The sequence below is a fragment of the Hyperolius riggenbachi genome, chromosome 3 (assembly GCF_040937935.1).
Source record: "Hyperolius riggenbachi isolate aHypRig1 chromosome 3, aHypRig1.pri, whole genome shotgun sequence".
Taxonomy (NCBI): Eukaryota; Metazoa; Chordata; class Amphibia; order Anura; family Hyperoliidae; genus Hyperolius; species Hyperolius riggenbachi.
In genome coordinates, this window is record NC_090648.1 from 103,135,386 (window position 1) to 103,151,760 (window position 16,375).

General features: G+C 49.2%; 1 protein-coding gene across 1 annotated transcript; it reads left to right on the top strand.

Annotated features, from left to right (window-relative positions):
- The first annotated feature begins 4,759 nt into the window (after nucleotides 1-4,759).
- LOC137562198 (olfactory receptor 5AR1-like) lies at nucleotides 4,760-13,895 on the top strand. The gene is made up of 3 exons (XM_068273529.1): nucleotides 4,760-4,822; nucleotides 5,334-5,827; nucleotides 13,616-13,895. Exons 1-3 carry the CDS (start codon nucleotides 4,760-4,762, stop codon nucleotides 13,893-13,895), a joined length of 837 nt encoding a protein of 278 aa, XP_068129630.1.
- The last annotated feature ends 2,480 nt before the right edge of the window (nucleotides 13,896-16,375 follow it).

The window sequence follows — 16,375 nt, forward strand, 5'->3', positions numbered from 1 at the left end:
CTGTTTGCGGCATGGGCAACACCCGCGCCGTAGCAGGTGAGGAATCGCTGCCAGGCTCCACAAGGTTCACCCAGTGCGCGGTAAGGGAGATGTATCGACCCTGGCCGAACGCACTCGTCCAGGTGTCAGTGGTGAGGTGAACCTTGCAGGCAACGGCATTCTTCAAGCTTCGGGTTATTTTGCTGACCACGTTCTCATGCAACTCAGGCACTGCAGAAAGCGCAAAGTGGTAGCGGCTGGGAACCACGTAACGTGGGATGGCCACTGACATCATGCCCTTGAAGCTGTTTGTCTCCACCACTCGATATGGCAGCATTTCGCAGGCCAGAAGCTTGGCTATGCTGGCTGTTACTGCCACGGCCCGGGGGTCATTTGCTGGCAATTTCCTCTTGCGCTCAAACATCTCCGAGACAGACAACTGAACCGTAGGGCTGCACACTGAACGGCTGTTGGTTGTTGTGTTTGATGAACACTGGGAGACCTCAAGAGCACTACTCCGGAAAGTGACAGTGTCAGCGTCGTCTGATGTTTGTGAATGTTGTGAACCACGCAATGGCTGGGCTACTGCTGCTGCTGAGGCGGGTCTGGTGGTGAGTCTGGTGACCCCAAGGGAGGCAGTGTTGCTGGTACCCTGTCCTGCCGCGTTTGCCCACAGAGTGGGATGTTTGGATAGCATGTGGCGGCTCATGCTGGTGGTGGAGAGGTTGTTAATACTTTTCCCCCTGCTCAGGCGGGCGGGTCTTGCACACCTTGCAAATTGCCATAGTACCATCCTCAGTGCAGTCTTCAAAGAAAGCCCAGACTTTGGAGCACCTGCCTTGCTGGCGATTTCTGTTTGCGCCTCTTTTGCCTCTCACTTGAACTTCCACGCTTGTGGTGCCTGAAATTTCGCGCCGCCTACCTTGTGGCACAAGGCGAACTCGTGCAGCAGTGGGTTCTTCAACAGACTCATCTGTGCTGCTGCTACGACGGCGATGTTCTCGTTCACAAACAAAATCTGGGTCTATGTCCACATTGTCCATACCCTCCTCTTCCATCTCCTGAAACTCGTCATATGTCATTGTGGGGGGCCGCCGCCGTGGAGTAGAGCTCCCCAGAACAACATCTGCGCAGCTCACTTTAACGTCGTCTTCCAGATCTTGTCGGCCGACCTCCTGCAATTGCAACCCCTCCTGCCCAACTTGCTCTGGGATTTGGGTTTCCGAGTCCTCGGACTCGCCTTGTATTTCAGTGCGCGGTGCATTTCCCACAGTTAATGGTTGTGAATCCAGGCACAACATTTCTGGCTGTTCCTCCATTGACCTTTGAAAGGTGGAAGTTTGTTGGGCTGGGAATAGCTCCTGCGAATACCCCATTGTGTCCTGAGGTAATTCATCGGACTGGTTATCTGGCAGTTGTGTGCGTGGTGTCGCTGCCGGTTGTGTCAGCTTTGTGCCCACTGGCTCCTTGTAACTAGCTGAGGACTCGGACCTCGTGCGTGATGTGCTGGTGCTGCTTAACCCACTGCTGGACGCTTGAGAGGTCATCCAAGTAATTATCTGGTCCTGTTCTTTTGGATTTGTGAGGGTTGTTGTCCTGGTGGACAACATGGGCGGTATTGAGTGGGTTTTCTTGGGTGCTCCCCTGTGGCCTGTACGTGAACCGTCAGGGGAAACACCTCTTCCCTTGCCTCTCCCTCTTTCACCGGATTTCTTCCTCATTTCACTTATCCTTAAAGTACACGCTGACTGGCAGCAGTACAGTGGCAGTACAGAAATGCTATACAGTGGTGGGTGAGCGGTGTACCACTATTCCCAGCAGCGACACAGAGCACAATGCTATACTGTGGTGGGTGAGCGGTGTACCACTATTCCCAGCAGCGACACAGAGCACAATGCTATACAGTGGCGGGTGAGCGGTGTACTACTGTTCCCAGCAGACACAGAGTGGCAGTAAACACAATAATGCTATATAGTGCTGGGTGAGCAGTGTACACAGAGTGGCAGTAAACACAATGCTATATAGTGTGGCTGAGCGAGCGGTGTACTACTGTTCCCAGCAGAAACAGAGTGGCAGTAAACACAATGCTATATAGTGTGGCTGAGCGAGGTACACAGAGTGGCAGTAAACACAATGCTATATAGTGTGGCTGAGCGAGCGGTGTACTACTGTTCCCAGCAGACACAGAGTGGCAGTAAACACAATGCTATATAGTGTGGCTGAGCGAGCGGTGTACTACTGTTCCCAGCAGACACAGAGTAGCAGTAAACACAATGCTATATAGTGTGGCTGAGCGAGGTACACAGAGTGGCAGTAAACACAATGCTATATAGTGTGGCTGAGCGAGCGGTGTACTACTGTTCCCAGCAGACACAGAGTGGCAGTAAACACAATGCTATATAGTGTGGCTGAGCGAGCGGTGTACTACTGTTCCCAGCAGACACAAAGTGGCAGTAAACACAATGCTATATAGTGTGGCTGAGCGAGGTACACAGAGTGGCAGTAAACACAATGCTATATAGTGTGGCTGAGCGAGCGGTGTACTACTGTTTCCAGCACACACAGAGTGGCAGTAAACACAATGCTATATAGTGTGGCTGAGCGAGGTACACAGAGTGGCAGTAAACACAATGCTATATAGTGTGGCTGAGCGAGCGGTGTACTACTGTTCCCAGCAGACACAGAGTGGCAGTAAACACAATGCTATATAGTGTGGCTGAGCGAGGTACACAGAGTGGCAGTAAACACAATGCTATATAGTGTGGCTGAGCGAGCGGTGTACTACTGTTCCCAGCAGACACAGAGTGGCAGTAAACACAATGCTATATAGTGTGGCTGAGCGAGGTACACAGAGTGGCAGTAAACACAATGCTATATAGTGTGGCTGAGCGAGCAGTGTACTACTGTTCCCAGCAGACACAGAGTGGCAGTAAACACAATGCTATATAGTGTGGCTGAGCGAGGTACACAGAGTGGCAGTAAACACAATGCTATATAGTGTGGCTGAGCGAGCGGTGTACTACTGTTCCCAGCAGCGACACACAATGACTGGGGTGACCCTGGCTAGCGTGGCTGGAGCGCGAACTACCCTGCCTGCCTACCCAAAGCTAGACCCACAGACAAATGGCAGGGAGATATGACGTGGTTCGGGTATTTATTTACCCGAACCACGTGACAGTTCGGCCAATCAGAGCGCTTTCGGGTCCGAACCACGTGACCCGTTCGGCCAATCACAGCGCTAGCTGAACGTTCGGGGAACGTTCGGCCATGCGTTCTTAGTTCGGCCATGTGGCCGAACGGTTTGGCCGAACACCATCAGGTGTTCGGCCGAACTCGAACATCACCCGAACAGGGTGATGTTCTGCAGAACCCGAACAGTGGCGAACACTGTTCGCCCAACACTACCTCACACGTGTGAATCCTCCATTGAGAGAGATATAATTGTTTGCTAGTTATGGTCTCTTCCCAGTGCAAAACACAAACATATGTCTCTTTTTTGGTACACTTGCAAAGCCACAATCAATTGTACCAAAAATATAGCATGTCGTGCATTTGTGGTCTGGCAAAATACGTTTGCATTGTTTGGAATAGACTACTATGTTTTATTTTATAGAGAAAATCACAATTGGCAAACTTCATGCACTTTGAATCTAGCTCTGTCCATAAGCATGCTGATGTAATGTTCAAACTTTTACAAAATATAGGAATACATTCTACCACTTAACATGAGCATATTAGTATCAACCAACATTCAGTGATAAGAACTGGTCAAGTAAGTTGGAGGTGGAGTGAGATATGTGATGAGAGGGTTAAAAGACTAAAAATCAATACTGAGTCCAGTTTGCCTTGTTTGAAACAAAAATATCATGCTACATTCAAAGGTTTTCCTTTAGGGAATGGTTCAAAGTCCATTTTTGCTGAAAAGTAATCAGAACAACTTCTTTTAAATACTTTTTTTGGCTGTTAGTGGCTGAGAACCTATTTTACAAATAACATCTTGTGTGAAAAACCTTAAAGAGGATTCGGAGTCATTTTTCCTGTTATCACCTTATTGATAAAGGATTTAGTATTCACTAAACAATTAAATCGCATGCAATCCTTAAGTTATGGATTGAATCCTTATTTTTAGGATAGAATTTTGTGAAAAATAAATTCACACAGTGGAATGCAAGTGACAATAAGTAGAAATTAGCTGAGTCCAATAGTAGAATATTAGTTTATATTTTAAAAAATTTTTAAGGTAAATTAGTATTTACCTATATTCTACTAGCGGCTATCTTCGGTGACCAAATTACTGCAGCTCCCTTTTTTTGATGTAGGCCAGCCTAAAATATAGTTAATTAGATCCTACTCCTACTATTGTTGAAGTAGTTGGTTTGCTATAAAGTAGATCAATATTATTGTACAGTTCCTTTTAAGCATAGGAATGTTAATCAATCCTTATTTTTGTCCAAATATACTTCTTTCCCCAGGTGAACAGGATGAAAAACTGCACAAATAGTTCTGTAAGTGAATTCCATATTTTGGCATTTGTCACCTCTCCAAATGGACAAATCTTGCTTTTCATTCTGGTGTTACTGATTTATTTTTTCACTGTCCTGGGAAATTCGACTATTGTGGCCCTTGTCTTTAAAGTGAACCTTAAGCCAGGATCGTTTTGTAATATAAGGATATTACCTTATTCCTTTCTCCTATTACTGCATTTTCGCCTGTATTGCGCCGCTGCGGAGGCTTTAGTTCTATTGTTACCGGCAAGAGTAATATTTATAATTTATTCAAAATGGCGCTGCTGGCCGGAACTATTTCCGGGTCAGCCATCGCTTCTTCGCTTCCTGAGTCTCCTGTATCCTAGATACGCTCGCTCGTGCACTGCGTTGTCTGTTTGAGTGCACGAGCGTAGAGACCTCCAAGCGCTGCTCCCGAGGCATTGCCGGAGTGTCTCCCAAGTAGTTATGACAAAGGAGGACAAGGCATAAGATATTTATTCATGTTTGCGCTTGCAGTGCACATCTCTATTCAATGTAAATTGAGCAGTGCGCCCGCGCCGTGCATGCGCGCCCGCGCCGTGCACGCGCGCGCACGTTTCTTACATTCATGCACTCTACAGCGTAGTACAGTCAGCGGCGCCGGCGGCAGTAAGACCCAGGGAGAGAAGGAAGATTGATCTGTTCATAATCCTGGGTCATTCGCCGACAGGCGCCGTCAGGGCTGGCTGTCAGGGATGATTTATTGGAGACAGAGGACGAGATAACTAAACAAACTGTGCGGTAAGACTCCTATCACCCTCATATATTGTGTACACTTGGAGGTTTAAAAAAAAAGTTTGGCTTAAGTGCCTCTTTAAGGCTTCCCAGCTACACACTCCAATGTACTTCTTCTTATGTAATCTCTCCTCTGCAGATATTACCTATGTCTCCGTTACTCTACCAAAGCTGATGTCCATCTTATTGACCCAAGACCACAGCATTACATTCTATGGCTGCATGGCTCAGCTATACTTCTTTCTACTATGCGCACAAGCAGATGTTTTTATTCTGACATCCATGGCGTATGATCGCTATGTTGCCATATGTAAGCCACTGCAGTATTCTCTAATCATGAACAAAAGTGTGTGTATTATAATGGCTGCCTTTTCCTGGCTTACTGGTGCTTTAAATGCACTTCCGCATACTATGATTGCTTCATCACTATCATATTGCTATTCAAACAAAATTGACCACTTTTTCTGTGATCCCAAAACACTGAATAAGCTTTCTGCAAGCAACTTCACAAATTGGGATCTTCTGTCAACTGTGGAAAGTGTATTTATTGGATTCATGTCCTTCCTGCTTATAGTAATCTCCTATGTGTAGTGATGCTCAAATACCCCTTTTCAAAATTCGAGTTAGGTCGAATTCGAATAGTAAATTATTCGAGGTCAGTCGAATATTCGAGTCGAATAATTTTTACTATTCGATTCGACCTCGGACTTCGAGCTCACTATTCGAGTCGGTATTCGAGCTCACTATTCGAGCTGACTATTCGAATTGGCCTTAAATAGCTTCCAACACTTGTTTTGAGGGTGAATGATGCAAGAAACATCTTTTTTTCCAAGTAACAACAGCAAGTGATTATGTGGGGATGTTCCTTTAAAAAAAAATGTGGAAAGATAAGTTGTGTCCTTAATTTTGTTCAGTAGTGTTACTGTATATACTTATTCTTCTTCTTCTTTATCTTTCTTCTTCTTCTTCTAGATCTTCTTCTTCTATATCATCTTCTTCTTCTTCTATATTGTCTTCTTCTTCTTCTTCTTCTTCATCATCTTCTTCTTCTTCTTCATCATCTTCTTCTTCTTCTTCTTCATCATCTTCTTCTTCTTCTTCATCATCTTCTTCTTCATCTTCATCTTCTTCATCTTCTTCTTCTTCTTCGTCTTCATCTTCTTCATCTTCTTCTTCTTCATCTTCTTCTTCTTCTTCATCTTCTTCTTCTTCTTCTTCTTCATCTTCTTCTTCTTCTTCTTCTTCTTCATCTTCTTCATCATCTTCTTCATCTTCTTCATCATCTTCTTCTTCATCTTCTTCTTCTTCATCTTCTTCTTCTTCATCTTCTTCATCTTCTTCATCTTCTTCTTCTTTTTCATCTTCTTCTTCATCATCTTCTTCATCTTCTTCTTCATCTTCTTCTTCATCTTCATCTTCTCCTTCTCCTTCTTTTTCAATATCGTCTTCTTCTTCTTCACGTATTTCTCTTTTCAATTTTTTTTTAAAGAAATGCAGCTATTTTTGAGCGTAACAAATAGCTGGTGGGCGCACGCATGTTGGAAGCGCCATTGTATGTGCTCCCTGGCAGTGGAAACACAAAGACAGCAGGAGGTAAATTCAGCAGCAGGAGGAGGAGGATGAGTGTGTGGCAGCAGGCAGTCAATGAGGCAGGCAGCTCGCCGTGACATAATAGCCCTGGTACCTAGCGGTGATACCAGGGCTGTAAATAAACACAACAGGAGGTCCCAGACAGCGGTCGTGCAGCCCACATTGTGTCCAATACACAACTGGGACAACACAGTTTTCAACCCGGGCACCTCAGAAAAATTAAACCTTTTTTTTTTTTTTTAATGGTTTGTTTGGTTTTGGTTTTGCAACCAATATAGCTATTGTTTGACGTAATAGCTGGTGGCAGAGTGGCAGCAGAAGGTAATTCTGTGTACCCTGGCAGTGGGAAACACAGACAGACAGCAACAGCAGCAGGAGGAATGGAGGAGTAATGTGAGCAGCTATTGTTTGACGTAATAGCTGGTGGCAGAGTGGCAGCAGAAGGTAAATCATCTGTGTAGTGTACCCTGGCAGTGGGAAACACAGACAGACAGCAGCAGCAGCAGCAGGAGGAGGTATGGAGGAGTAGTGTGAGTGTGGCAGCAGGTAGGCAGCGTGACATAATAGCCCTGGTACCTAGCGGTGATACCAGGGCTGTAAATAAACACAACAGGAGGTCCCAGACAGCGGTCGTGCAGCCCACATTGTGTCCAATACACAACTGGGACAACACAGTTTTCAACCCGGGCACCTCAGAAAAATTAAACCTTTTTTTTTTTTTAATGGTTTGTTTGGTTTTGGTTTTGCAACCAATATAGCTATTGTTTGACGTAATAGCTGGTGGCAGAGTGGCAGCAGAAGAAGGTAATTCTGTGTACCCTGGCAGTGGGAAACACAGACAGACAGCAGCAGCAGCAGGAGGAGGTATGGAGGAGTAGTGTGAGTGTGGCAGCAGGTAGGCAGCATGACATAATAGCCCTGGTACCTAGCGGTGATACCAGGGCTGTAAATAAACACAACAGGAGGTCCCAGACAGCGGTCGTGCAGCCCACATTGTGTCCAATACACAACTGGGACAACACAGTTTTCAACCCGGGCACCTCAGAAAAATTAAACCTTTTTTTTTTTTATGGTTTTTTGGTTTTTGGTTTTACAACCAATATAGCTATTGTTTGACGTAATAGCTGGTGGCAGAGTGGCAGCAGAAGAAGGTAATTCTGTGTACCCTGGCAGTGGGAAACACAGACAGACAGCAGAAGGGCAGTACACAGCAGCCCACTGTAGGTGTAAAATGTGTGGCTGCAGGCGACGTAATAGTCAAAGTGAACCAGGCTGGCTTAGTGAGCAGGAGCCAGGAGGTGGTAAAGGGTGGTAAGGCACATTAACGATGGTTCCGGCAGCCAGTTCATGTCCCCCTCTCGCCGACAACAGGGGCCAGGAACTCGCCTTCCACCCACGCCTGGTTCATCTTGAGAAACGTCAGTCTGTCCACAGACTTGTGAGACAGACGTGAGCGTTTCTCGGTGACCACGCCACCAGCTGCACTGAAGCAGCGCTCGGACAGCACGCTGGAAGGGGGGCAGGACAGCACTTCCAGGGCGTACTGCGCCAGCTCGCTCCAGATCTCCATGCGCTTGACCCAATACTCCATGGGATCAACAGGGGCATCGCTGTCAAGCCCGCTGTACGACCCCATGTAGTCAGCCACCATGCGGGTCAGGCGCTGGCTGTGACCGGAGGAGGATGCTGCTGCATGCATCTCCTCTCTAGTCACTGCTGCCGGAGCCTCTACAGTCCTGTAGAGCTCGTGGCTGAGAGACAGCAGGTCTGTGGGGCGCTTGCTGCTGCTGGATGCAGGCACCTGCTGCTGCCTCTGTGCTGGCTGCTGGACAGTGGGGGTGGAAGGCTGGGGGAAGGCTTCCTCCAAGCGCTCAACAAGGGCCTGCTGCAAGCTCCTTATTTGTTGCGCTGGGTCTCCTCCTGCAGGCGGCAGGAACTGGCTCAACTTCCCCTTGAGGCGTGGGTCCAACATCATGCTGATCCAGATGTCCTCCCTCTGCTTCATCTGGATCACCCTGGGGTCCCTGCGCAGGCACGTCAGCATGTGCGCTGCCATTGGGAAGAGGCGGGCCACGTCTGCTGGCACATCGACGTCAGTGCTGTCCTCATCCTCCTCCTCTGCCGCCTCATCCTCTCTCCACCCCCGCACTAACTCAGCTGCGCTGTGCTGATCCCCCTCATCAGCAGCCAGGTCAGGGACCTCCACCAAGTCCTCCTCCTCCTCCCCCTCAGAGGTGGACTGCGCAGCTGGTTGCCGCTCCTGCTGGTCCAAGGCTGCCGCTCCCTGTTCCAGCAAAGCATCGAGGGCCCTGTTCAGCAGAGAAACCAGGGGCACCCACTCGCAGACCATAGCATGGTCCCTGCTCACCATGTTTGTGGCCTGCAGGAAGGGAGCCAGCACAAAGCACACCTGCTGCATGTGCCTCCAGTCATCATCGGGGACGATGGACGGGATGTTGCTGGTCTTGTCCCTTCTCTGAGCGGCGGAAACAGTGGTCAGGGCAAGGTACTGTTTGACAGCGCGCTTCTGTTCAACTAGACGCTCCAACATCGCCAGGGTGGAGTTCCAGCGAGTCGGAACGTCAAGGATCAGCCGATGGCGTGGCAGATCCAGCTCCTTTTGCACGTCTTCCAGGCTCGCACAGGCTGCAGCCGAGCGCCGTAAGTGACGCACAACATTCCTTGCCGTTTCCAGCAGTTCGCCCATCCCCTGGTAGGTGCGCAGGAACTTCTGCACCACCAGGTTCAGCACGTGGGCAAGACAGGGGATGTGGGTCAGGTTTCCCCTGTCTATTGCGGCAACCAGATTGGCCCCATTGTCGGCCACCACCTCTCCGACTCTGAGGCCTCTGGGGGTCAGCCAAATCCTCTCCTGCTCCTGGAGTTTGGCCAACACATGGGTTGCCGTCAGCTTGGTCTTCCCAAGGCTGACCAAGTGCAGCAGCGCTTGGCAGTGGCGGGCCTTCACGCTGCTGCTGAGGCGGGGGGTTTGGCCAGGTGTGCCGGAGGATGGCAGAGGATCGGAGGAACCTGCTGCAGTTCCCCTGACCCTGCGGGGTGGCACCACCCACTGTGTTGCTGCTGCTGCTGTGCCCGCTGCTGCTCTCCCATCCTCACCCCCTTCCACCAAGCTGACCCAGTGGACAGTGAAGGACAGGTAGCGGCCTGTCCCGAAGCGGCTGCTCCAGGAGTCCATGGTGACGTGGACCCTTTCACCAACCGCGTGCTCCAGCCCTCGCTCCACATTGGCCATCACAAAGCGGTGCAGTGCAGGAATGGCCTTGCGGGCAAAGAAGTGTCTGCTGGGGAGCTGCCAGTCTGGGGCTGCGCAAGCAAGCAGCGCACGAATGTCGCTCCCCTCCTGCACGAGCGTGTACGGCAGGAGTTGGGAGCACATGGCCCGTGCCAGCAAGCCGTTCAGCTGCCGCACGCGACGGCTGCTGGGAGGCAGAGTCCTAACCACCCCCTGGAAGGACTCGCTCAAAAGGCTCTGGCGTGGCCTTTTGCTGACACGGGAATCAGCAGACACAGCAGAGGAGGCCACTGAGGACTGGCTGCCAGAACAGGCCTCAGTGTCGGCGGCAGGAGTTGCAGAGGGGGGAGGAGCAGTGCGTTTCCGCACTCCTGCTGGTGCTGCTGGAGGAGCAGGAGGGCGGGTGGCTGCTGTTGCTGCTGCTGCTGCTGAAGGCTGTGCAGTGATGGGTGTGGTGCCACTGCCAGCACCAGATGCCTTCAGCCTCTGGAACTCCTCATGCTGGTGGGAATGTTTAGCCACAAGGTGGTTGATGAGCGAGCTGGTGCAGAACTTTAAGGGGTCTGCACCTCTGCTCAACTTCCGCTGACAGTGGTTGCAAGTGGCGTACTTGCTGTACACAGTGGGCATGGTGAAATATCGCCAGATTGGTGACTTAAACATCCCCCTACGGCATGGAAGCGCTGCTGCCTGTCTCCCTGTGGTGGTTGGGGGGGGGGGCTTGGGTGCGGCTGGTGGTGGTACTGGCAGATGCTGCTGCTGCTGCTGCTGAGCCTGAGACACCAGCAGGCTGTGGGACCTGCCTACTGCTGCTGCCAATGCTTGCAATGATGCGCCTCCTTGCAAGGCCCACAAGAGCATCCTCCTCCTCCTCCTCAGAGCTGCTGAGGACGACATCCCCTGGAGGTGGTGGCACCCAGTCTCTGTCTGTCACCGGGTCATCATCATCCTCCCCCTCCTGAAACATGTCCTGCTGGGATGAGGACCCCCCAAACTCCTCTCCTGATGCATGGATGGGCTGCTTGACTGTCGCCACAGTCTTGCTGTCCAATCCCTCATCCCCCAAAGTGCCCATCAGCATCTCCTCCTCAAAATCGCCAACAACAGCAGACAATTGACTCATGATGCCTGGGGTCAAAAGACTGCTGAATGACAGGTCGCCAACTGACGGTGAACTGGCCTCCTCCCCAGGCCCTGCTGGGCGGCTGCTGCGAACAGGGGTGGTGGTGGTGGTGGTGGTGGTGAGGGTGGAGGCCTCGGATGCAGAGCTGATGGCGGGCTGCTCATCCTCCGTCATGAGTTGCACCACAGTGTCTGCATCCTTTTCCTCAATGGGACGTTTCCGACCCGGCTGGAGGAAAATGGGAGCAGGTGCTACACGCTGCTGCTGCTGTGTCTCTGCAGCGTGAGTTGCAGATGCTCCTGCTGGGCGGCGCCCAAGGCGTCCACGGCCAGTGGCTATGGGAGGAATGTTAGCCACTGACGCTGCTGCTGCTGCTGCGGAACTGTGCATGGTGGCGCGCCCGCGGCCGCGGCTTGCCACAATGCTGCTCCCTCTCCTCCTGATTCCCTTGCTGCCCTTGCCCTTGCCCAAACCGCGCTGGCTGCCACTTCCAGACATCTTCAATGTTTTGGGCGTATAGACAAAAGTTTTTTAAAAGGGCGGGTGAAAAGTGGGGTACTTTAATGGAGTGGGTTGGTTGGTGAGGTGACTGAGTGAGTGTCCCCTAGTACAGTAAGTAAGTAGTAACAGTCAGGAAGTACAACTAGCAGTTACAATAATCAGTAGTAATCACAAGTAAATTTAGTGTGTGTACACTCAGACAGTGAGTGCACGTACGCAGGAGCTAGTAGCCTATGAACACAGTGACTGAGTGTCCTAGACTCCTAGTACAGTAAGAGTAAGTAGTAACAGTAAGTAGAACTAACTAATTACAATAATCAATCAGCGATCAGAAGGAAATAGAGTGTGGGTGGTGTGTGTACACTCAGACAGTGAGTGCACGCACGCAGGAGCTAGTAGCCTATGGACAGTGACTGAGTGTCCTAGACTCCTAGTACAGTAAGAGTAAGTAGTAACAGTAAGTACAACTAACTAATTACGATAATCAATCAGCGATCAGAAGGAAATGGAGTGTGGGTGTGTGTACACTCAGACAGTGAGTGCACGCACGCAGGAGCTAGTAGCCTATGAACACAGTGACTGAGTGTCCTAGACTCCTAGTACAGTAAGAGTAAGTAGTAACAGTAAGTAGAACTAACTAATTACAATAATCAATCAGCGATCAGAAGGAAATGGAGTGTGGGTGTGTGTACACTCAGACAGTGAGTGCACGCACGCAGGAGCTAGTAGCCTATGAACACAGTGACTGAGTGTCCTAGACTCCTAGTACAGTAAGAGTAAGTAGTAACAGTAAGTAGAACTAACTAATTACAATAATCAATCAGCGATCAGAAGGAAATAGAGTGTGGGTGGTGTGTGTACACTCAGACAGTGAGTGCACGCACGCAGGAGCTAGTAGCCTATGGACAGTGACTGAGTGTCCTAGACTCCTAGTACAGTAAGAGTAAGTAGTAACAGTAAGTAGAACTAACTAATTACGATAATCAATCAGCGATCAGAAGGAAATAGAGTGTGTGTTGTGTGTGTACACTCAGACAGTGAGTGCAGTGCGCACACGCAGGAGCTAGTAGCCTATATGAACAGTGACAGTGAGTGTCCCTACGGGTACAGTAAGAGTAAGTAGTAAGTAAGTACAACTAACTAACAATAATCTATCAGTAATCAGAAGGAAATAGAGTGTGTGTACACACAGACAGTGAGTGAGTGCACACACGCAGGAGCTAGCTAGTAGCCTATAAACAGTGACAGTCAGTGAGTGTCCTACTCCTAGTACAGTATAACTACAATACTATTAGTAAAGGACAGCAGAAATACTGGTATAGATGAGAGAAATAAACAGAGGACAGCTGCCCACAGAGGCAAGGCCCCCCTGAGGCCTAAACCTGTAAGCTTGCAGCAGCTGCCTGTCTCTAATGTAACACACAAGCTACTAACTAAAATACAATGTCTATCTAACTAACAACAATATAGGTGTGTATAGGAGGTGTATGTGAGCAAAAACGCTAGGTAAATGACCACAATAGAGCTCTTGCTAAGCCAAAGCACAAAGGAGCAACTCTCTCTCTGTACAAGTCTCAGGCAAGCACGGAGAAACGGAACATGGCGGCCGCTATTTATAGGGTAGGGGCTGGCCAGGGTCCCCCTCTGTGATTGGCTGCCGTCAGAGGGCCTGGGAGCCCTCTGATTGGCTCTAAGGACATCAATCTGGGCTAAGACGCTATTCGAGCTCGGTACCGAGCTCGAATAGCGCCGGGTTGCTCGAATAGCTCGAATAGTGAATGGGCTATTCGAGTGTACTCGGATAGCCCATTCGAATAGCTCCAGCTATTCGGAGCTCGAATACCGAGCTCGAATAGCTGAAAAAGAGCTCGAATATTCGAGCTACTCGAATATTCGAGCTCTGCTGAGCACCACTGCCTATGTGTACATAATTGTATCAATACTAAAGATCCAAACGTCAAAGGGGCGCCACAAAGCTTTTTCCAGCTGCACCTCACACCTCATCACTGTGTTATTGTTCTATGGGCCAATCATTTTCATATATATAAAACCAACAAATAATCGCTCAAGTGAAAATGATAAACTACTCTCAATAATTTACATAGCCATAGTGCCACTGTTAAATCCGTTGGTCTACAGCCTGAGAAATAAGGATGTGTTGGCTGCAACTGCTAAAATAAGGCTTTAAGTAAAGGGTATTGATGTAAGGAATTCCGCAAAACCACTAAATAGACTTGTATGGAAAAACAAACCAGCCCGTTCTAAAATATGTATCTGTATAGACGTACCACAAATGGGATGGTGGGGGGGTGGGCAGGGATGCCTAATTTATGGTATGAATGCCTTGCTGCCAGAATTATGCGGATGTTTTCAAGGTTTAGTCCTGAAACACAAATTCCCTGGCAGCGTTTTGAAGCGGCCTCAATTCTTCTGTATAACATAGCATCTGCCACCACCTTTAAGATAGCTTTTGGAAGGCATCGGAAAGATCTTCATCTGGTGGTTATGGATAATTTACTTCTCTGGTGTAGTGTTGGGCGAACAGTGTTCGCCACTGTTCGGGTTCTGCAGAACATCACCCTGTTCGGGTGATGTTCGGGTTCGGCCGAACACCTAATGGTGTTCGGCCAAACTGTTCGGCCGTATGGCCGAACTAAGAGCGCATGGCCGAACGTTACCCGAACGTTCCGCTAGCGCTGTGATTGGCCGAACGGGTCACGTGTAGTGTTGGGCGAACATCTAGATGTTCGGGTTCGGGCCGAACATGGCCGAACTCCGAACATAATAGAAGTCAATGGGGACCCGAACTTTCATGCTTTGTAAAGCCTCCTTATATGCTACATACCCCAAATTTACAGGGTATGTGCACCTTGGGAGTGGGTACAAGAGGAAAAAAAATTTAGGAAAAAGAGCTTATAGTTCTTGAGAAAATCGATTTTAAAGTTTCAAAGGGAAAACTGTCTTTTAAATGCGGGAAATGTCTGTTTTCTTTGCACAGGTAACATGCTTTTTGTCGGCATGCAGTCATAAATGTAATACATATAAGAGGTTCCAGGAAAAGGGACCGGTAACGCTAACCCAGCAGCAGCACACGTGATGGAACAGGAGGAGGGTGGCGCAGGAGGAGAAGGCCACGCTTTGAGACACAACAACCCAGGCCTTGCATGAGGACAAGAAGCGTGCGGATAGCAATTTGCATTTTGTCGCCATGCAGTCATAAATGTAATACAGATGAGAGGTTCAATAAACAGGGACCGGAAACGCTAACTCATCACAGATGTTCATTGTTCATGTTACTTGGTTGGGGTCCGGGAGTGTTGCGTAGTCGTTTCCAATCCAGGATTGATTCATTTTAATTTGAGTCAGACGGTCTGCATTTTCTGTGGAGAGGCGGATACGCCGCCGATCTGTGACGATGCCTCCGGCAGCACTGAAACAGCGTTCCGACATAACGCTGGCTGCCGGGCAAGCCAGCACCTCTATTGCGTACATTGCCAGTTTGTGCCAGGTGTCTAGCTTCGATACCCAATAGTTGAAGGGTGCAGATGGATTGTTCAACACAGCTACGCCATCTGACATGTAGTCCTTGACCATCTTCTCCAGGCGATCGGTGTTGGAGGTGGATCTGCACGCTTGCTGTTCTGTGTGCTGCTGCATGGGTGTCAGAAAATGTTCCCACTCCAAGGACACTGCCGATACCATTCCCTTTTGGGCACTAGCTGCGGCTTGTGTTGTTTGCTGCCCTCCTGGTCGTCCTGGGTTTGCGGAAGTCAGTCTGTCGGCGTACAACTGGCTAGAGGAGGGGGAGGATGTCAATCTCCTCTCTAAAGTCTCCACAAGGGCCTGCTGGTATTCTTCCATTTTGACCTGTCTGGCTCTTTCTTCAAGCAGTTTTGGAACATTGTGTTTGTACCGTGGATCCAGAAGGGTATAAACCCAGTAATTGGTGTTGTCCAGAATGCGCACAATGCGTGGGTCGCGTTCAATGCAGTCCTAGGCCGAAGAGGTCATAGCCTAGGGTCACAAAACCTGTTTATTTGGGCAATTTCAATGGTGGCGAGTCTGACGTACATAAATCGCAGCAATGGCCGTTAGCAACGTCTGAATCTCACGAAATGTCTCATGCAGGTAGAAGACATATTGTTAGACTTGGGCTCCAAAGATGGGTTCCCTACATCTCTGCAAACCAGAGTTACAGGGCTCCAAATTTGGTAAAATCCCCCATAGGCTTTCATTGGGCCTCCTATTTACAGTTCCAAAATCTCACATCTTTTCAAAGGGCAATTACTCAGCAGTGGCAAATTTTCTAGCATTGTAGGGACCCTTAGGGGGAACATGACTGGTGAGTTTCGGGCCCCTAGGCCAAAGAGGTCATAGCCTAGGGTCACAAAAACCTGTTTATTTGGGCTATTTCAATGGTAGTGATGGTGACGTACATAAATCGCAGCAATGGCCGTTAGCAAAGTCTGAATCTCACGAAATGTCTCATGCAGGTAGAAGACATATTGTTAGACTTGGATTCCAAAGATGAGGTCCCTACATCTCTGCAAACCAGAGTTACAGGGGTCCAAAATTGGTAAAATCCCCCATAGGATTTCATTGCCTCCCTATTTCACTTTCCAAAATCTCACATCTTTTCAAAGGGCAATGGCTCAGCAGTACCAAATT